Source organism: Silene latifolia, chromosome 4 (genome assembly GCF_048544455.1).
Source record: "Silene latifolia isolate original U9 population chromosome 4, ASM4854445v1, whole genome shotgun sequence".
In the NCBI taxonomy this organism is placed as follows: domain Eukaryota; kingdom Viridiplantae; phylum Streptophyta; class Magnoliopsida; order Caryophyllales; family Caryophyllaceae; genus Silene; species Silene latifolia.
In genome coordinates this window covers 7359624-7381509 of record NC_133529.1, presented here as the reverse complement: position 1 = coordinate 7381509, position 21886 = coordinate 7359624, and the positions used below count along the sequence as shown (strand labels likewise).

Genomic DNA, 21886 nt, shown 5'->3' with positions numbered 1-21886 from the left:
TCTTTGACCTTGCTCAATATGTTGACTGGTCAGCGGGTGCAGAATATGCCCCATCAGTTAGTATTATGAGATTCAAGTAATTTATCACCTTGATCATTATTAGCGTTAAATCCGTGCAAATTTCACTTGATTACTTTATTTTTAATCTTAGGAAGTATTCAACAAATGTATGCACTAGGGTTTATATAATATAATTGAGTTGAATATAGCCATATAGCTAACAACTTATTCTAGGTAAAAAACTAATATAAGTGATGAATATATACCAGCTCTTTAATGACTACTCTCCCATTTGAAATGTATGAGTTATTTGAATGGATGGAGTATAAAATTATCTATCATCGATCTTTGGAACTAGTGCAATGGGAATTATTTTTCATTGGTTTCTACTCCCTCCATTCAACTCCACAAGGCCATTTTTTATTTTACACACTATTCACAAGTGACCATTTACTATCAATTTTCTCTCAATACGTAAGTGAAAATATATTCATGTGGGATCTTGTTTGATTCGTCTTTAAGAGTACATTAAAAATATCTAACTTTTATAATTTTTGCAAATACGTAGCTAACTATATTTACCGCGTAAAACATGCGTTGGCAAACGTGAAAAAAGAAAAGGGCCTTGTGGAGTTGAATGGAGGGAGTATTATATTGATGTTTGATTGTACATGTCAATATGTCATTAAGTGTCACATGATATTCTATTAAGCTATACCAAAGTTGGCTGGTGTGAGTGGTAAGGGCTCTCATCTCTTAAACAAGTGGTCAGGGGTTCGATTCCTGACTCTTGCGAATGAAAAAGTCAAACTTGGGAGGGGTCAACCCATTAAATTGCCTTGATCTGCGAAGGAGATTGCCCCGCTTTGTCGGTGGGGATCTCCCACAACACCAAAAAAATATTCTATTAAGCTATTGTTCTTCCTTTATTATTCCTTAAAAAAAAAAAAAATTAAGTCGACAAGCAAAGGTTGCAAATGTGGCGGCTCAGCCAAATTCAGCCCAACCCGTCACATTGGCCATTTTTTATGGCCCGTCTGGCACACAACCGAGCACGACACAACCCGCCTTTAGGCTTCGGTTCGGGTTAGTGTTGCTCTCCCCTCAACCCGGACTAGGTAAGATAACCTAGTCAAAATATGATTATATGGGCCCAACCCATGCCATCCATAACACTAAGTGAGTCGTGATTGGGCCAAGTTTTTCTGCCTATTTCGATGCGGCTCGACACTACTCCCGCTCAGTGCTATGTTCGGGTCCAATTCCCCGAGATCGACCTGGCAATGACCATCTATAGCTAGGGTAGTTCAATCGGTCAGGCGGGAAGGTTGCAGCCCAGACACGACCCCAACTCGAGACAAGGCTTGGATAGGCCAATGTCGTGCCAGCTTCTTCCTGCCACAGCCCAGTCGGGCCAGGCCGAACCGAGCCTAACTAAACCTCCTTTATTTTTTATTTTTTTTATTTTCATGTTGAGACCAGGTTGGACTCGGGCTAAATAAAATGTGAGCACTAGCCCGACCCAAGGAGGAACCGCGAGTCTTAGCTGTGTCTTTATGGCTGGAGTTTCGCGGCCGCCAGCCCGCACCGATGTACAGCTCTACCTCTAGCGCAACAAACTACACTCACGCAGAGGTCCTAGTGTGTTGTAGACTGCAGTGTGTTACTGTGTTAGTAATAACACCAATTCCCCTTTGAAAAACTTGCCGATTTACTAAATCATCATATAATCATGTACAAATTCATCTTGGGTTTCTAAAAAATCAAAATTAAAAAGGTGGGTTCTTTTGCATTAATTTAATTTAGGGATTCATAATCCAGGTTGAACTATCTCTATATAGTAGATGATGGGTATGGAGGGAAATTTCGAGCAAATACTTCATGAAGGCAGACTTTTTCGTGATGTTAATTCATTTATAGTTGCCCATCTTCGTGATAATAACCTCACTCAGGTATAATACTGTAACATTTAAGCATAATCATTGAAATTTGATTGCTTTTGATTGAATTCTTACTTGTTTTATGTTTAATTGAAAAGGGTTGTGATATTTTTATTTATTTGTTGTGATATAAAGATTTCCATGATTCTTGTTTAGTGAATTAGTGATGTATCTGATTAAATTTGGTAAATTTTATTGTGTAAGAAATATTGGGTTTTGAATTTGTATGCAATAAAGATTATGTTTTTTGTACTCATTTCACTACATTTGACCAAATATGTGAATTGGAGCGAAACGGAGGGAGTAATATATTAGCATTATATAGCTGTAATGCTGCATATGTCACGAGGGGTGGTACTCATGACCTCGGTTCAAATTCGGTCAGCATCAAATTCACCTTGTGGTTCCTCTACACTAAAATAATGCGAGTATTATATAGCTGCAATGCTGCTGTTGGTACCAGGTGCAGCAATCGACAGTTGTTGATTTCTGTAAAATGAAGAAATATTTGTTTGTGAGCAAAATGCTGCTTTGAGTAAATTTGACTTGCATTGTTAGTGTTGGCATTTTAGTTGTTAGATAGTGTTATAGAGATATTGGTGTTTTTTTATGACTGGAAATCTTTTAGTGTGGTCGTAATTGCTTATATTTATCATTGTTTGTGTGTCCAATATAGGCCGCAATTGCTGTAGCTTCGGCTACCATGACCCCAATGGACGTCGAAGTTCCTCCAAATCGACTTCTTGATCTTGTCGCTAAGGTTTGCTTCTCACTTACTTTGGTAATTAGGAATGAGTATAAGAATTTTCTTTAAACAATATAGGATCATAAGTTAGTAATAATGCAGGACTCTTCGGGACATAATGTTCATTATGTTTGTCTGATAGTTTTCTCTTCTAGATTTAGTCTTATATGCTTATAGGGTATTGCAGTGGAGAAAGGTGAACCCATAAAAGGGGTATCTGCATCTATAATGTTTGATTCCGGTTCTGCTGTGCCAGCATCTTATGGTTCAATCCCAGTTCCTCGGACTTCCGCCATTGATTTCAGGCAAGTCATTGCAATATACACATTTGAAGAAAACGTATTAACTATTAAACAATATGTGAATTGAATTAATAAATCATTGAACCTTAGCTTTATTTGCTTTTAGTTTTTCTATATTGGATTTACGATGATATAAAAATTGAAGCTTCTAGCATGTGTGTGTGAATTAGTGTCCAGACAGATGTAAAAGGTCCATCAAAGAGCTTCCCGGACCATGAATCACGGCATATATCAGAGCACAAGGTGAGTTTAGGCCTCACTAGTTTGTATTTTTGGTGTGGTGGTGGCGGAAATAACACTGGGAAGCTATGTTACTCGAACTTGCTTAGAAGTATACGACAAGACGTATGTCTAAGAGTCCGACCCAGCTTTTTTATGTAAAATTTCATGCTTTGGCCTAGAATGTAATATCCAACTGTTTACCCAAGTAACATGAGGAGTCAGAGTAACATAGCTGGAAAGTGAAAGTGTTTAGATTGTAGTATTGACTGCTTGAATAACATTTCAGAATGTTGCACGATGTGCAAGGTTCAGTCCTGATGGAAGATATGTTGCAACAGGAAGTGCAGACACATCCATTAAGCTCTTTGAGGTATTAGGACCTTGGTGTATGTGCTTTTTGGTTGAATTGGTTTCTCATGATAACGTTCTGCTGAGATGTTACTTTAATATTTAAATAACAGGTTGCAAAAATAAAGCAAATGATGCTTCCAGAGACAAAGGATGGTCCTGTTCGTCCCGTCATACGGACATTCTATGATCATATGCAGGTAATGTTTTTTTTTGTTCTTTTGATAATTCGTACCGGTACATACTTTGAAACCCGCATCGTTAAGATATGCTGATCAGTATTGCTGAGATGACAGGCTTATACTTCTTATTTATTGTACGAAACTGTTATATTACTTTGTTTTGATAGATGAAGAATATCGTGGTAAAAGTTTATTTCAAAACCCCCGCCATAAAAATATTCTGATCAGAATAGCCGTTGTTCATTATCCCTCACGCAATACAAAAATCACTTTTTGCTTTATCCAAAGTCTAAACCCCCATTAACCTTCATCGTGTTATCCTTACAAATGGGTCTGAGCAGTCTTGAGGACTTGATGATCTTCCTACATAGTTGGTTCTAACGCAGTAACTCGTTTCTTTGACGATGCAAATGTAGCTTTAATGCTGCACCATATAGACTTGCTGCCTGATTACTTTGAAATTTTCGTATTGCTGTTCAGTGTTCACAATGAATTACTCCCTTTGTGCCAGTCATTTGTTACGTATTTCATTTTTGGATGTCTCAGTCATTTGTTTGCCTTTCCATTTTGGGAATGCTTCAATTGGGTAATCTGATTATCTACTTGCACCGTGATCCACTTCTCATCCAATAACAATAGCTAAAAAAGGCCCCCTCCGCTCTCCTTGGTCTTTGTACCGAAAGCAAAGTAAACAAATGACCGAAACATAGGAGGTAATGATTTATCCAGGATAAAATGAGATCATAGATTACAGAATATATGCAAAGTTGCCAACACTAACTAAGAATAACTGAGTGAGTTTACTAGCTGTGATTTGTCTGCAGTTATTACTTGTCTTTGGGTTCTTCATGTTTTGAATTTTGGTATTGAATTGGTATTTATATTAACTGCTTTGTGTCTTGTCCACGAAACTACAAGACATGGCAGGTTCATTACTCACTAATTTTGCATTGCAGCCAGTAAATGATCTCGATTTTCATCCACAAAATCCTATCGTAATTTCCGGAGCTAAAGATCATACAATAAAGTAAGAAGCTAATTGAGTTCATGTGCTTTCCAACTTTACTCTCTTATTTTCTTTCACGAGGAAGTGAGACAATGGAGATTTCTTCTTGTGTCACTTCATGAGATCTTACCTCCTTTCCCACCCTGGACCTAGTTCTGTGGACTTCTGTCCTTTTGCACTACAGTAATCTGATGAGTTGTCCTTTTGTTTTTTTGGCATTCTTTTATTTTACAATTTCAGGTTTTTTGATTTCTCAAAAGCAACAGCCAAAAGAGCTTTCAGAGTTATTCAGGTTTCACTTGTGCCTTTGTCTGGTTGTTGACTCAAACTAATATCAGATTCTAAAAAGTTAAAATTAAAATTTCAGGATACCCACAACGTACGTTCTGTATCATTTCACCCATCTGGTGATTATCTTTTGGCAGGTAAGCTCTTTATATCAGTGTTCTTTATTTATGTCGTAAATCTATTTATGTTGTGTTCTTAAGGTTCTGCGTAATTCTGTCAGTGTGAAGAAGTTGCATTCCTTCTTGTCTTGTTGCAGTATCACTTCTTAATTAATATTTCGCTTGTATATTTTCTTGTGATTCAAAGCTCAGTTGAAGTTCAGTTGTTCTCCCTTCATCTCAGTTTAAACAACGGAGTACATGATAATATGATATCCCTTTTCTGGACATCTCACGTTAAACTTCTCATCTTTATATGGAAAATTTTTTGGTTTACGAAATGACCAATCCTACTTTTACAATAATACTCTCTCATCCTGCGCCAGCCTCTCTCTCCCCTCCTCTTACAAGTGCGCAGAGCCTCCAATCCTTCACATGTCACAATGTCAGCACAAACCACTGTTGTCCCTCCGACTATCAAAATTTATCATGTTATTAACAATTTGGTCGTTGTCTCATCACCCTAGATATGAGCATTTTCTCTCTTCTCAGTTGTGGGAATGTGTTCGATGTTTGGAGGCTCTGTTGGTTTTTCGGATGTAGTGTTCAACATTTTGGGGATTCCTAGTGTGGTGTTTAGTGTTTGGAAGTGGTTCCGGTTGGTGTTAGGTTATTGGTGGATACCATGGTGGTATTTGGCAATTGGGGGAGGTATGGGCCCTCTTGGTGGTGTTTGGCCGTTCGGATTGTGCTGTTTTTTTTTGTGTGGTTGGGGATGCCGGTGAAGGCGGCTAGGTTATGTATAAACTTGCATGAACAAAGCATTTATAGATGAATCTCCATCTCGGAAATTATTGTGCTTGGTAAAATAACAGAAGGACCTGTAGGCTTTCATGCTTTAATAATAGACAAGTTGATACAGGGCTTTACACCTTAATCCTAATATATTTTCGGTGTGCGTTTTCTCTTCAAATATGGCATTGATGGTTTAAGAGAAGATACGTTTCCTGATATTTTTGGCTTATCTGTTCCTCCATACGTGATTGATTAGTAGCTTGAATTGACTTATTGCAGGGACCGACCACCCAATTCCTCATTTGTACGATATCAACACTTTCAAATGTTATTTGTCAGCTAATACTGATGATATTGCTGCCAATGCGGCCATAAATCAAGTAAGTTAATTTATTTTTGATTGCCATTTGTAGAACTTTAGAGTTTAGCCCTTTGATGCCTGAAACCATGTTATTAAAATGGGGCTGCTGAATCGCAAACGAAATTTTGAAGGGTCCCGCAACCGCACCTTGAGGTGGTATCGGCTGGATTTATATATTATAGTGTGATTACCGAGATCTGGCCTATACGACCAATCCCGGGATAAGTCTCAGGCGGAGATTTACAAAATGTTTAACTGACATTATATCTCGAAATATTTTTTTGTTGCCATATGGTCATCAAACATATTATCCACCTTATGTCTTTCTGTAGATCAGGTATTCCTCTACTGGTGGTATGTATGTCACAGCGTCCAAAGATGGGGCTATTAGATTATGGGATGGGGTCAGTGCCAAGTGTGTACGTCCCATAGTTGGCGCCCATGGAGCTGAGGCAACTAGTGGAATGTTCACAAAGGATCACAGGTACAATGTCTGTATTTTCTGTTTTGCTATACCATTACCTTGGTTTGGGCTTCGTTTACCGGATTCGCCTCCATCCTCAGTGAATCGCGAAATGGTTTGATTGTGTTATATCACTTCGCTTGCTTAAGATCTACACCCTCGTTTTTTTTTTTTAATTATATGACGGTTTGCAAGGTATTCCGGACCCTTAAGGTATTCCGAACCCTTAAGTTTTACTTCGGTTTTCAAAATCGTTTTAATCTTTATTCTCGATTTAAATTTTAAGTTTGTATAAAAGAAATCCGGACTTCGATTTTAAAACCTATAAGTTTACTTGGCTTTCGTATTATGTTTCACTCCCCATTTGTTTTTGACTTTTTCTTTTTTCTTTTTTCGCATTTTTGACGTGTGCGTTCACCCATGGACGGTTCTAAATGATGATTCATGTCAGCCGACCCCAAATCATTTTGGGATTAAGGCTCTGATGTTGTTGTTGTTGACGATTTTTGATCCTTGAGATTGTGATTTGATTTTCAACTCACAAAAACCTACCTTGATGAAAACTAAAGAACTTCTATTAATAGATTCATAACTAAAAAAGGTTTACAAAAGACTACCTGATCAGACACTATTAAAGAGCATATCGTGTGTATCGGATGGAATGTATTCATATTGAATTACAACCTTGACTTTGGGTAGATTACACTCGCCCATTATAAGTCATATAACTCGAGCAAACAAATTAAAGTCGTATTGTAACTTTTGTAGCTGCTTCTTCGTAAAGGTACTGAGCTGACAATTCTCTGATTCCGTGAGCTCATTTGAATGCACCAGGTTTGTTCTGTCCTGTGGCAAGGATTCCACAGTGAAATTATGGGAGGTTGGCACTGGAAGACTGGTGAAGCAGTATGTTGGAGCCACGCACACACACTTACGGTGTCAGGTAGATCCACGGCTTGGCTTCTATGTAGTTTTCCGAGGATTTCTTTGTATATTACACTGCTAAGCTATTTGACAACTGCATCATACTTTGGCGTTGGCATCTTTTCCGTTTATACTCCCTCTGTTCCGATCATTTGTTGTCCTATTCCATTTTAAGAATGAATTTGATGAGCAATTTGATCGTTCACACTCAGTTTGTTCCACTTGTCATTTAGTAATTCGCCCCCTCCTCTTTCTTTGGTCTTTGTGCCAAAACCAAAAGACAACAATTGACCGGGACGGAGAGGGTATGTTTTAAAAGTTCCATACCACAGTTTGGTGAATGTAAACAAGTCTATCATTGCAGGCTGTTTTCAGTGACACCGAAGAATTCATATTATCCATAGATGAACCAAGAAATGAGGTTAGTTCTCTTCTTAAGTCCATTAACCACGCCATTTGCTACACTTATTGTTTCGTGTAAATAAAACTCGGCTTTCTGTTAAACAGATTGTTGTGTGGGACGCCTTAACTGCACTGGAGGTTACAAGACTTCGCTCAAATCACACTGGACCACCTCGGTGGATAGAACACTCGCCTATCGAGGCAACATTCCTTTCTTGTGGGACTGACCGATCTATCCGATTCTGGAAGGAAGCTATCTAGCTGTGAAGCCAGCACATGCCAGATATGTGCTTCGGTTAGGTCAGCCAGTTTTGAGTTTTGTCGAGGCAATATTACTCTTTGGGGTGAGCCTGGTTCATGCTGAATTACTTCGACTCATCAATCACCTTGTGTACCGTGGTTAACTCCTGACATTTGACGTTCAACAGTCGACACTCAACACCTAAACATCGACTTGAACTTTAACCCTGGTTGAATATGTCCAAGACCCAAGTCCGTATCAGCTAGAAATAGATTGTATTTTGTATTTCATATGTCATTAACCTACAAATCAGGGTCTTATATCTATAAACTTTCTTGTAACAAGTCCCTGTTCTTGCTTCTTCGAGGATTAGTAAACTGGTTAGCAAATATGAGTGTACTGTGCCGCGTTTTAGAAACAAACAACATAATGTATGAGCATTGGAAACAGAGAAAAAGGAACATACATCGGAGGTACTACCTCCAACCTTTTTGTTTTTGAGCATATATGTAAATTTTTTGAGCTTATTACCTCAAACTTTATTTGTTTTTGAGCATATGTATATTCTTTTTGAACTTATTAAAATTTATAAGTTAGATTTTAATTTTTTTCCTTCAAAACTCAAATTTTACTAAATTTATATGTAATGTTTTTGAGTTTTATTGTAATTTTTTAGAGTTTAATGTTTAAGTGAATAAACTCAGAAATTTTATAGTAAAACTCATAATTTTTAAAACAAAACTCAAAATTTTTATTAAAATGCTCAGAAACTATTGAATTGGTGGTAATACATCAGATGTATAATTCACCTACTGTTAGAAACAGACTATGTTGCTTACTTAACTGGAGGATTGCTTTTATTATTTAATGTTGTACAAAATCGACTCCACCATGGAACCCAGATTATTATTGAACACATCTTTAATTTGGTCCACAATTTCCACTGTATTTCCTTTTATTATGTTCCTAGAAACTGTAATATGATAGCTTATAGATTGAGCTATACAGAAGCTGTTACTCCATTTGTCTTCGTCATTTGTTGATTTTTATAATCTTTGCGAAAAGTGTTTTAAGGTAAACAAATGATTGAAATAAAGGGACTATAAAACTACAAATGTTCTTCCTACGACATTTCAATGAGTTGATATTGTTAAATTGTTAACTTAATAGACTAATATTAAAATAAATTTTCATATAAGTTAAAAATCAGTTTTAAGTAGGAATAAACATCTTTTGAAATTAATAATTGCAAAAAATTACATCTAATTTTATGAAAATTGCGTTTTATTATATTAAAAAAAAAGAGTTTTAAAATTTACAAAGTTGGGAGACCCACAAGAGATGTGGCATCACCTCCATGCTTGAAGATATGGTAAAAACGTTTCAATTAATTTAATTTTCAATTTCCAAAATACTTCGATCCTGCAATTTTTTCAATTTAATTTTTAATAATACTTTTTTCGTCTCAAATTTCTTTTAACATAATATTCATATATTGTTTGTGAATAGTATTTTAAGAAATTGTAAGTAAATAATTGAGAAAAAAGACTAGTAATTAATTATTATTATGCCCTAATTTGCTAATCACATAAATTAAAATTAAGGGACCTAAAATTAAAGAATAAGATTTTCTCTTTGGTTTCCCCTGCATCACCATTATTCAACTCTATACTACCCTTACCTCGTTTTCCCCCTTTCTTTGAAACCCTAATTTAATTACCCTCCTTCAAATCCCCAAATTTCCCCAAATTTCCTCCTGTTTTCGATTCCTCTCTTATCTACTCTACCATGCGGTACGCTTCGCTCTTTCCTCTGTTCTTTTCCTGGATTTATTTGAGCTTAATTAACTTTGAATTTACAATTATTTTAATTAACTATATTAATTAGATAATTGATAACAATCATTCAGTTTTTAGGTTGATTTTTGTTTATATGTTTCCGAGTTATTTTGCCTGTATATTTGTGATTATATCATCCCTAGATTGATTTGTTTTTGATTTCGAAGCTTTTTTGGTTGATTATTTGTTATTATAGATGCAAATATATCAATTTTAGGGATTTTAGATGATATGTTCTATAGCAACTTACCTACTGCAAACAATGAGCAGTCGAAAGCTATTTTGCCATCATTGACGGAGCCTGGATTTGAAGTTAGCGCTAAAACATGCTAAAAAATATTAGGGGGTTGAATGGAATTGAACTAGTAATGTGATAGAGAAACCTTGAAAAAAAATTCGAAAATCGTAACTAGGAGTATCAAATTTTCCATTGCTCAGCCCCTGCTAGTCCCGTCGTTATGCCACTACCAGTGGTTATTGATAACAAGAGCTTGCATGTACTCAGTTCCCTGTAATGTGTTTTGTTTTTGGGTTATGTTGTATTATGTGAAGACCAGGTGGTTGAGATTTTCTATTGCAGATGCTTATCTCCATCCTGAGCTGAATACTGTTGGTTTTTCTCGGGCGCCCCTGATCTTAAGATAAAGAATATCAGTATGTATGGTCGAGGAGGAAACTATGCTCCACAGTTTGGACAGGGTCTTCAAAGACCAATGCCTCCTTATCAACAACCGCCCGCTGGTCATCCACCACCACCTCCGTTTCAGCCAGGGCAACCTATTCAGATGCACCCTATAATCCAACAGGGTGGACTGCCTCATGGAGGTCCGCCACGTGGGCCAGGCTACCCACATGGTCCTTTTGCCATGCCACCACAAGGACCACCAAATGGAAGCCAGTCTTTTCTACAGCAGCCCCTTGTACATGGCGGCCCTCCTCCTCGACATCCCTATCATGGTGCTCCACCACCTCCTCCACCGTCTATCGGTACTCCAAGAGTTCCCCCTCCTCCTTTACAGCATCCTGCTGGGTATGGAGTAGTGGGGCCACGCTCAACTACTCCGCCGAGCATCCATCATATGTCGCTTCCACCACCACCACCACCACCACCACGGCCTCAAGAACCTACTGGTTTCTTTACTTATCCGCCACCACCTCCAGCTTCTTCCTTGCCGATTGTCCCAAATCCACCGTCATCTTCCCATGCTGGCGAGGAATTGTCTGGCCAGAATCAAATGCTTGAGCCAGCGTCAACTGTTAAGGTCAAAACTGATAATGGTGAGGGGAGTGTTCCATTGGAACTCTCTCCTCCTCCGCCTAAGCCAACAGATGAGACAGTTCTTCGGAATATTGAAGTTTTATGTCAATTTATTGCCAAGAATGGGTCTCAATTTGAAGAAATGGCACGTCAGAATGAATTAGGAAATCCAAAATTTAGCTTTCTTGTAGGTGGTGACCCAGGAAGCGAGGCTTCATGTGCTCGAGAATATTATTTGTGGATGAAAAAGAAATATGGTCTTCTAAATGATTTGGACAATAGTCAAGAGCAGAAGAATCTGTCGCAAAGTCATGCTGATGGCGAGGCTTCAGTAGCACTCAATTCCCCTGCCAATGTGGCAACAGTCCATTCACCTGCTGATTCAGATGTAGATATGGAAGGTTAGTTAGAACTCTGAGCTGTGTTTCATCGGTTTTAAATATATGCCGTTTCTGTATATTATGTAGAACATGTTTCTATCAGTTTGTACTTTGTCTACTAGTTTAGAATATATATAGAACTACATTCCATTAGACTACAGTGGCAAATGATAATACGAAACTACTCTTTAGAATCCTGAAATTTGCAAGCAATACTCAGCTTTTGAACTACTCCCTCTTATCCAATCCATTCTACTCTAGGCTTGGGCACAAGTTTAAAAAAAAGTCATTAAGGTACTTTAAAATGTCCCAAATAGCCTTATACTTAGTGGGTTTATTTTACTTAACATACCAGCCTTATCTCTAACCTTACCCACATAGTTCCCTTTCCTGCAACCCGAGTTTGTCCACCGTCGCCGTGGCTCCGCCACCAATATTTGCCATCTGGTTCGAAAATAGAGTTCACTCTTGCACCGATAATATTAATGATGACCATACTTCCACAAGATTCAGTCCGTACTTTTGTAGATCTACAAAATTCATTCTTGTCCGAAAATTGCAATCAAGAAAAAAATGGAAGGGAATGGTAGGTGCACCGAGGTTCAATGCCAAGGTGAGGGCAAGGTAGTGCGAGGTGGGTAATTGGCGATGGTACGTGGCTGCTTGGTGATGGAAGGTGGTGTTAGTCCTTGTGAATTGTTGTGGTTTAAAGTTGTACGCGATGGTGGTCTGTGGTGGTTCGAGATATTGTGGGTGGTGGACTGGTGGCTAAAGGTGGGTGGTGGACTGGAGCTGAAGGTGATGCATACTGTGAGGAGAGAAACGGGCTGGGTGGGTGGCTGGGTTCAGAATTAAAATTGAGTTAATTAATTGATTGTTAATGGTTCAGAAAATGTTAATCCTCTGATTGGAATGCTCTATTGTGTGAGTAAAAATATTACTCCCTCCCATCCACAGCAAAGGTAACATGGGCTTGGGGACAAGTTTTAAGGAGAAGTGGAAAAAGTAAGGGTAATTGTGTCAACTAAGAAGGTCCACTTGCAAACAAAGCAAAAATATAATGACTTAGGGTGTAAATAAGGATGGTGAATGAGGAGTCTTTGGTAAAAATTTTAACCCAAAAAGGAATGGGTAGTTTGGTTTGGTTGGACCAAATACGGTAAGTTTTACCTTTGGTGTGGATGGGAGAGAGTATAATTGATGCCATTTTTTTGTAAATATAAGGTTGTAATGCGGATAAATGAGCAGATTGGATTGGATAGTCCAAAAAAGGAAAGTGGGAAGAATTGATTGGATAGGAAGGAGTAAATGATTATGATCATTGAATTTGCCTTCCTGGGCTTTATTTAATGCAGTTCTTGTTGTTATGTTGCCCTTGGTGTTCCTGCGTGATGATCATGTTCATTGCCTTCTTAAGGTCAAGTAATCTGATTTTAACTTTTTGTATGGCGCCTCTCAGTTTTTTAAGCCTAGTTTGTGTTGCTTCATATAAACTGGAAATAAATTTTGAGAGCATCTTAATGGGGGTGTCATTTCAAGTTAAAACAAAATTGAGGCTTTATGTGTTAGTTTTGTTTCTTGTAATGTCTTTTTTGACAAAACAAATGTGTTAGTGTGTTACTCTTTGGGTTTCAAGAATTAGGTCCACTCTAAGTTTTTCAGGTATTCAGAGACAAAGCCACGTAGAAAGGCAAGCTTTGCAGAAGTCTGATTTTTGTAGTATTGTGTTGTGTTTTTTTATAAGGAAAATGGAAAACAAGACCCTCTCTCCCAATTTGAGTTATTTTATAGTGGAGTAAACAGACAGGAATTCACTTATTTTTGCTTCGTGAAACAGCTAACAATTTGCGTAACCTATATGAGGTTCTCTGTTTGAGTGTAAGCTCGGGTAGCATTAGTTAAGGAAGCAGCCAAGACTGAAGTTCTGCATTCTGGTTTTTTTTAATGAGACGTGCTGTTGGAAGTTAACTACATGATTTTTTAAAGTAATGCTTCCTGCAAATTTCTCGTGGTGGTAGAACTGTTTTAATTCAAAGCTTTTCAGTATTGGTGGGTTATTTTTAGTGCATGTCCAGTTTGATTACCGCCTTATCTAGGAGGTTTTAGTATTTTGGTGCTCCATTTTAATCAGTAAGTTCTTTCCTTACTACTATGACCAGTGGTTACCTTCTCTTATCTGTGAGGAAAGGTAGTTAGTAGTGGGCTAGTGCTTTATTTTATAAGACACATGTTATGTTAAACCTTGTTTATTTTCAAATATTCTTTGGGTTTATTAAGTAATCACATCTTTGTCCTCGGTTCGCAAACTAGTTCGTGCAATTTCTTTTTCCGAGTTCTTGGAGAGAGAAAATTTCTGTATTGGAGATTTAGAAAAAGGTCCTTGGAAGGCTTCCTTGAAAGTGCTCTTATTTCCTAGGATTCCCATCCATATACTTCCAATATGCTTAGGTTGAAATGCTGGTATTCATCGCAGGTTGTTTTGTCTTTTCAAAGTCTAGAAGTATTAATTACCTGTAAAAGAAGAAAGCCTTTGATGGCTTGGAGGTCTTCTGCATCTTGTTGCCTATTCTTACTTATGCCCTACTTTTGCTGATCCCTTTACCCTTTACTTTTCCTCTCTTGCAAGGTCAATTTCTTTCCATCCTGTTATCTTGAGACATTTCTTGCACGTGGTGCTAATTCTCACATCTTTAAGTTTTTCTTTATTTACTGTCTGTCCAATTCTTCTCTTATTAATCTGCTCCTGTTCCTATGATTCTTTTCATTAATTTTAGTTCTGTTTGTCTTCTAACTGTATGGCTTGTGGCTTTAGATGATATAACCCAAACTGATAAAGAGCCTGACATCTATGAGTCGGGTGAAGATATGAAGTTTGAACCGGCTTCAACCGGAGAAGTGTTGGAAATGCAAGAACAAGATTTGTCTTGTGAAGATTTGAAGTCCGAATCTGCTTTGACTGGAGAAGTAATGGAAATGCAAAAACAAGATTTGAAGTCTGGTGAAGATCTGAAGTCTGAACCGGCTTCAACTGGAGAAGTGTTTGAAATGCAAAAGCAAGAAACTATGCCTCTACATACAGGAGATAACAGTTCAGCCCTGAATTTACAACTACCTGTCAAGTCAGAAGAAGTGGCTGAGACGAAGCCTGAAGATTCTTCTAGTCAACTTGGTAGCATTGATAGCCCATTCAGGCTTATTCCAAACTATGCTTCAGATGACAATTCCGAGGATGAGCTGCCTTATGACCAAGGCGAGGCCCAGGCAGTTCCGGCCCCACCTAAATTGAGGCTCTCAACTTTAAGTGATGACAATAAGAGTGGTGCGGCATCTGAACCGGGGATTGGTCAAACTTTGGCAGTTTGTGTGGACAGTTCGTTAGTAAAACAAGAAACACTAGTAGTACCAAGTGAATCCCAGGAAACATCGACTAAAGTTGGGTCTTCAGGAAAACATGGAATCAGAGACAAAAATGACGGAGATGATCCATCAGATCTGAAGACCAGATTTCATGTCACGAGAAGCCGTGGTTTTGACAATGATGCTTCCCATGACACTCAAATAAAGGATAAAAAAACTGCACACAAAGTGGATGAATTTGGCAGGCTTGTTAAGGAAGGTGCTAGTGATAGTGAGTCTGATGGCACTCGGCAGGTAAGGCGTCGTGGTAGGAGGGATCGAAGTAGGAGCCGTAGTCGATCACCATCGGATAGGAAAAGGAGAAGTCCTTGGAGAAGTCCACGTAGAAGGAAGGGCAGGAGAAGTCGCTCTCGAAGGTACATGTCTAGTTTTGAATACTCCGTTGTCTTCTCAGCTAGTAGGCAGACAATTGTATGTCTTATATATTCCTTTATTCTTTTTGTGCTGTTTCATTTATCTTCCTGCCTGTATTTATGTTGTGGCTGCTTCAGTAAATAAGAATTGTTATTTGTGGCTGATGAACCAGTTGGTCACCCAAGAGGCGCAGAAGTAGAAGCAGATCTCCTTACCGTTCTGGGGGTGAATTTGCTGGTGAAATGCTGAGACGAGGTAAGCCACAAACGCAAGAGTGTATGGACTACCTTAAAGGTAAGTGCTATCGTGGAGCATCATGTCGATATCTGCACCTTGACGTGGATAAGAGTGAGAGCTCTAGACGATATAAAGGTAAACAGTACCAAGTAAACGTGGCCAGTGCAAGAAATTCTGAGCTTGGTGATAGGGTTACGCCAGCTGTATCTAAAGAACATAATGATATGAAGGGTGGAAAAAAACCTTACCATTCGGTTAATAATGATGATGATGATTTAACGTTAAAGAATAATGATGAAAATTTCAAAGTGGAATCAACTATTGATGGTATACCCAATGCATTGCGCGAAGAAGCTGATAACTCAGTTAATGAATTCCAAAATAGTGAAGATAAAAGAGAGGACCCTGCTCGTGTAGAAGGAACCTCAGAAGTACATATGCCACATCCTTGTATTGGTGGGGAATATCCAACTTTTGGGATGCCTTCAACGAGCGAAGCCATTCATCATTCTTCAGCTAAAGCACCTCAAGAAGATGTTGAGAACCCGACAACTGTCGCCTCCAGTAAAATAGACTCTTCTGTTGCGGATACATCTTTGGTTTCTCCTAAAATTTCTACAGAGTCTTACCAAGGTTTTACGTCCAATAAACCGACAATAGCGAATGCAAATTTCCCTAATCAAATTTCCCATCCACCGCTACCTCATTTTTCTCAAGCAATCACTCCTCCCGTCACATTTCCAGTTGACATTGTTCCTTCGCAGCACGCTCGTTTGCCTAGTCAACAATCTCATTATCCTGATCCAACCAATTCTGCATGGGGCATTTTGCCGCCTCCCCAACCACGTCCATCATATGTGATTGATTCATCTATTTCTGGTCCTCCCTTGCAATTTCAGCAAGGTAATAATCCGTTGAGAACTGACTCCGCAAATCCGATGTCTTTGAGGGCCCAAACTGGTGAGTTGGCAGAACATTCTCAGGTCAGTGGGTTTCAGTATCAAACATACCATTTGCCTTCTGGTAGTGCTTCTGGCACTCCATTTGCAGGCCATGGATCTATGGGATCCTTCACTCCTGGGGTGCCCCCTCAGTCCAGTCTATTTCCAGGGGATCCAAATGTTATGCAATCATTTCCTGGGAGCAATATGTTTACAGGGGATTCTTCTAGACAAGCTGATAATAATAATCAACTTTTGCAGCAGAGACCTCCAGCATCTGGTTCATCACTAACTACTGCTGACAATGTACCTTCACACCTTGGAGGGTCTCAGCCTGTGTCCGGTTATGCATCTGATCCTCTTGTCAGGGAGCAGCCGTCTCGCTATGTACATAGTGGTAGGCCGGGAATTTCAGCTCATTACAATCCATATGCCTCAACATTTGATCAGCCTCTGAGTTCTAGATTCAGCTCTGCTTTTGCGCAAGAAAGGGTGTCTTCTTCTGGTATGAAATACGATGGTTCTTTTAGTTTGAGCAATGTACCGAGTGAGGGACAAGCAGCAAGTGGTTATGGATCCAGACAGTTTTTGTCCTCACCCAACTCTATGAGAGCTGGGGGAGGTATGTCGAGATCAGGTGGAGACCAATATGATCCTCTGTTTGACAGCATAGAGCCTTCTTCAAAACGTTCTCAGAAGCAGGACCACGCGGGTGATAATTCTGAGATGCTGAAGGTCGGTAGTCATCTAAAGGTGTTAGATGTGGCAGAAAACAAGCAGAAAGAGGTTGTTGCCACTACTTCGCTTGAGAATGATGAATATGGTGAGACGGCTGACGCTGAAGTTGGTGCTGTTGAAAATGGAAGCCTTAGCGATACCGACGATGATGCTATTGTTGCTGAAGGCGATATTGAGATTGATCAAATTAAGCCAGGAGGGAATAATGGGACAAGCAAGGATTCTAGATCAATGAAACTGTTCAAGGTTGCTGTGGCTAATTTTGTGAAGGAGGTTCTTAAGCCACAATGGCGTCAGGGTAATATGAGCAAAGAAGTTTTTAAGACAATTGTTAAGAAAACTGTTGATAAGGTGTCTGGTGCTATGAAAAATCACCGCGTACCCAAGTCGCAAGCAAAGATAGATCATTATATTGACTCATCCAGGAGGAAACTTACACAGCTAGTGGAGGTATGTTTTTTTCTGGGTGTAAAGCTGGTCGAGGAATGTTTTGCTGAATGCGTTGTGATGATTTGCATGAGTCTGTTAGCACAATAGCTGGTAATTTGTTCGAAACTAAGCTCGAGTCTTCTCGCAACAGTTTTCATCATTACCACTATTCATAGTTGTCATGATTTGTGTTTAGTGTCCTCCTGTCCCCTATTCATAGCAAGAAATTTGGTGACTAAAGCCTCTAGTAAACTAAAGTCTTCATTTAGTAGTCCTTTTGCCTCACTTTCTTTTTAAAAAATATGGAAGATTTGATTACAACTAGGCACTAGCAACCCATTTTTATATCTTTATCCGTGAATTTCTTACCTGTACTCATCAAATGGAAATATTTGTCCAATTGCCAAACATTCATGTTTTGTAACTCCCGTGAAATTTCCATTTAACCTTTGGAATTTGGATACAAATAATGAGATTGTAAACTTAGCTCCAAAATTTTCATTGAATGGATTAATTCCTTTTCAAAAAAAGCTTATGAGTTATGACTGGATAGAATCAAACGATGAGATCCTGTTCTTTACCATTGTAGTTAGCTTTCCCTCCATGTTGCATTCACGAACAACTATTTTGGTTTGTTTAGATTATATGTGAAATAAGCTTTCATGCGACTCTATGAAGCATCCAACACGTCATCTGCATTTCTATCAGGGAACATTTGTTCTCTGTCAGTTTCCTTAACACTCTGATCACAAATTCACAATCATGTCGCAGGGTGTTACGTTCATCTGCTCCAAAAAGATAGGTTGGACCTATTTTAATCTTACAAATACAAAATATAGTTTATGCATATCCAGGGGTTTTTGTTTGTATGGCATAATTTATTGAGAAAATTCATAACTCCCACCTTTTCTAATATTTTTTAATAATTTTCTCAAAAGTACACCAAAAGTCCATTTTTACCAAAACTAGTGCTATGTTTTAGGGAATATCATTCATGAAATCTTTATTTTTTGTCAAAAAGTAACTTTTAGTAGGAGGGAAAGAGCATTCATGACCGATATGGACGAAGAAATAACTTTTATTTTGTCAAAAATGGGCATTGGGTGGGAATTTTGGAGATATTTTCCGAAAAGGTGGGAGTTTTGGAAAACAAAAGTTCAGAGAAGGTAGAGAAGGTAGAGAAGGTAGGAGTTTTGAAAAGGTGGTATAGAAAAGGTGGGAGTTGTGATTTTCTCTAATTTATAAGTTGCATGAAGTATTTGCCTAAATGTTCTGGGGGTGTTTGGTTCACCCAACTAAGGGATGAGGTATGGGTTTGGAATGAGCCAAACCCGTACCAAGTGTTTGTTTGGCAAGAATGGAGGTTTCATACCCATACCTCAAACTCACAAGGTATGGGTTTTTCTACCTAAGGAGGGGGGTGGGGTATGACCGTATGAGATTGGGACCCGTGGGTATACAACAACATCAGAGCCTTAATCCTAAAATGATTTGGGGTCGGCTGACATGAATCATCCTTTAGAACCGTCCATGGGTGAACGCACACCTCAAAAATGCGAAAAAAGAAAAAAGAAAAAGTGAAAAACAAAAGGGGAGTGAAACATAATACAAAAGCCAAACTTATAGGTTTTAAAATCGAAGTCCGGATTTCTTTTATAAAAACTTAGAATTTAAATCGAGAATAAAGATTAAAACGATTTTGAAAACCGAAGTAAAACTTAAGGGTCCGGGATACCTTAAAAGTGAACCAAGTATTAATATATAAGAAAGTTGTTGGTACAAAGGTGTAATAAATCCGAAAAGAACAAATAAATTTTAAAAATTAAATAAAAACATTAATTAAATATATCAAATACTAAAAATCCAGATGTATCATTGCCCTCCATTGTGCCCTCTCCGTCACCATTCCCTCATCAAGCCCGAGAAATCTCATATCGTCTTTGTATCGAAATACATGTCCTTTTTGGTCTCCCTCTACCCCTAGGAACCTTTAACTAGCTAACTAATCAAAAGCGTCCATAGATCTCCTTCTCACATGGCCAAACCATCTTAGTATGATATATTGTAAATGAAATCTTTTATCTATTTATATGATTAAATCTTTAATTAACTGATTTTATAATATTAAAAATTATTAATTAAAATATTATATTTTAAAGAATTTTAACTCTAAATTAGTTCTAACCCCATACCACTTATAATTGAAACAAACACAATGTATGAGGAATCAAGTTCCAACCCCATACCCCATACCCCATACCCCATACCACCCATGTATGATTCCCGTTTCCAAACCCATATCCATGCGCGAAACAAACGCCCCCTAAAATGATAGATACTTGTAACAATAAAACGTGTGGAATGCATGTCAAGACGTTTGGTGTGGTAAAGCGAAATTGGTAATGCTTTATGGTAAAGGGTGAGAACTGTGATATTAAAGGGCAGTGTGATAAAAGTTTCATAACTTATCATTTTGGATTAAAACTTTCTGAACTCCTTGATATTGAATTTCCCTAGGCTTTACTATAACCTTATGCTGGGGAGTCTTAAAGGTGAGTTTCTCATTCCTTACAGAAGCTGTATGAGTTTCCTATTTCCATATACAACGGAGTCAAGAGATTTGCTATTGTTATTTGCTTTTAGTAGGAATGGAATGTAGCAAAATGACTCGCGAAATCGTTTGTTACTTCTTATATTGCAAAGTAGCAGTTGGTGGATGTAATTCATAATCCAATTTTCGTTATCTTCTAAAACAGCCTCTTCTTATTTCAACAGAGTAGGAAGGTTGTATAATTTCAACCCCTCATTATGGATAAATTTGGCTGTTATTGTAGTCACTTGGATATAGTAGTTGCTGTCAGATGACATGGAATTTCACATACATTGAACTATACAAGTGTGGCTAATACTACTTTTTCTGGCTGTCATCCAATAGAGCTCAAGTGCTAGTCTTGATTCTCTCTTTTTCCGTAAACAATTTGAGATGTTTTGGCAAGACTGTTTTGACACTGCTTGTACCGTGTGACTATATGAGCAGTTTTTACTTTTTATTTTTCTTTTAAGTTTTGATATTTTAATTCCTTGGACTGATGTTTCTGAACTTGCTTGAGATAATGAACTTACCTCCATCCTTTGTCAATTGACTTGGATTTTTGTTTGTTTACTCTTAGATCATTCTTTGATTCCTCTTTGAATTTTTGCAGGGTTATGTTAGTAAATATAAGAGTTGATGTCAATATCACATTTTAAGATGTGAGAGACGCGAGGGTAATCTCATCAACCCCAGATATCATCTCTCAGGGACTCTCAGGGACATGAATGTGAAATTTTGTTTTTTAGATGTTGATCTCGGCCATGATGTCGCCTATATTATATTATCAGCAAAATGCTTTTACTGACGAGCATTTTGTTTGCATGGTGATGACTAGCCTCAGTAATTGCTTTTCCTATGTCATGAGATTGATTTCATGGTCATTGGGAGTTGGGTATTAAGACCTTTGAGAAGAGCTCTGGAGGAGATTGTTCAGAAATGGACCTTGCAAGAGTTGAGGAAGCAGTTAATTATGCATATGAAAAATTTAAGGACGTGGTTGGTGTTCTTCTCCTTTACTTTGAACTGCTACTTAGTTTGTTGTACAATTAGCATGACGTTCTAAATATTGATGACGTGTTATATTATTAAAGTACTTCCAAACAGACTGAATAGAGAATCTCTGACCGGCCTGCACTATTGATACGGGTCAAAATGTCCTCTCGGGTAGTCCCCCTCTCCATCTTGGCTGTATGCATGGGACTTGCTAGGTTCCAATTGAATTTTGCTTGTGAAAATTTCGGAGGATGAATTTGATTCTTGGATGGCTCTCTGCCTTTCTCCTTATGGGTGTGATCCAGAATTCCAAACGAGTTTTGCACCGAATTTCGCATGTTGACTAAGGGTCCTGGAGAAGATGCCGTGTTGACGAAGGATTTTCGCATGG

General features: G+C 38.2%; 2 protein-coding genes across 4 annotated transcripts; both read left to right on the top strand.

Annotated features, from left to right (window-relative positions):
• Nucleotides 1–687: 687 nt before the first annotated feature.
• LOC141652767 (cleavage stimulation factor subunit 50) lies at nt 688–8774 on the top strand. Of its 2 annotated transcripts, XM_074460366.1 has the most exons (15): nt 688–711; nt 913–1952; nt 2617–2700; nt 2863–2990; nt 3158–3230; nt 3496–3579; nt 3671–3757; nt 4696–4766; nt 4986–5037; nt 5113–5170; nt 6206–6306; nt 6620–6771; nt 7585–7693; nt 8039–8095; nt 8182–8774. In XM_074460366.1, exons 2-15 carry the CDS (start codon nt 1845–1847, stop codon nt 8335–8337), a joined length of 1320 nt encoding a protein of 439 aa, XP_074316467.1. In that variant the 5' UTR covers nt 688–711; nt 913–1844; the 3' UTR covers nt 8338–8774. The 2 variants fall into 2 exon arrangements, with proteins under 2 accessions (XP_074316467.1, XP_074316468.1); XM_074460367.1 differs by lacking the exon at nt 688–711 and having other exon boundaries at nt 1481–1952; nt 2873–2990.
• Nucleotides 8775–9899: 1125 nt separating this feature from the next.
• On the top strand, nt 9900–21604 carry LOC141652766 (uncharacterized). Of its 2 annotated transcripts, none has more exons than XM_074460365.1 (5): nt 9900–10110; nt 10736–11814; nt 14606–15566; nt 15737–17930; nt 21113–21604. In XM_074460365.1, the coding sequence occupies exons 2-5, from the start codon at nt 10812–10814 to the stop codon at nt 21137–21139; spliced, it is 4185 nt and encodes a 1394-aa protein (XP_074316466.1). In that variant the 5' UTR covers nt 9900–10110; nt 10736–10811; the 3' UTR covers nt 21140–21604. The 2 variants fall into 2 exon arrangements, with proteins under 2 accessions (XP_074316466.1, XP_074316465.1); XM_074460364.1 differs by lacking the exon at nt 21113–21604 and adding an exon at nt 19132–19499 and having other exon boundaries at nt 9937–10110; nt 15737–17984.
• The last annotated feature ends 282 nt before the right edge of the window (nt 21605–21886 follow it).

Excerpts from the sequence above, each read along its gene's own strand:
- LOC141652767 (XM_074460366.1), top strand. The coding sequence starts at position 1,845 with ATGATGGGTATGGAGGGAAATTTCGAGCAAATACTTCATGAAGGCAGA. Across the intron at positions 3,580-3,670 it reads CATCCATTAAGCTCTTTGAG|GTTGCAAAAATAAAGCAAAT; the intron begins GTATTAGGACCT and ends TTTAAATAACAG. Across the intron at positions 4,767-4,985 it reads GCTAAAGATCATACAATAAA|GTTTTTTGATTTCTCAAAAG; the intron begins GTAAGAAGCTAA and ends TTACAATTTCAG.
- LOC141652766 (XM_074460364.1), top strand. The coding sequence starts at position 10,812 with ATGTATGGTCGAGGAGGAAACTATGCTCCACAGTTTGGACAGGGTCTT. Across the intron at positions 11,815-14,605 it reads TTCAGATGTAGATATGGAAG|ATGATATAACCCAAACTGAT; the intron begins GTTAGTTAGAAC and ends TTGTGGCTTTAG. Across the intron at positions 15,567-15,736 it reads AGGAGAAGTCGCTCTCGAAG|TTGGTCACCCAAGAGGCGCA; the intron begins GTACATGTCTAG and ends CTGATGAACCAG.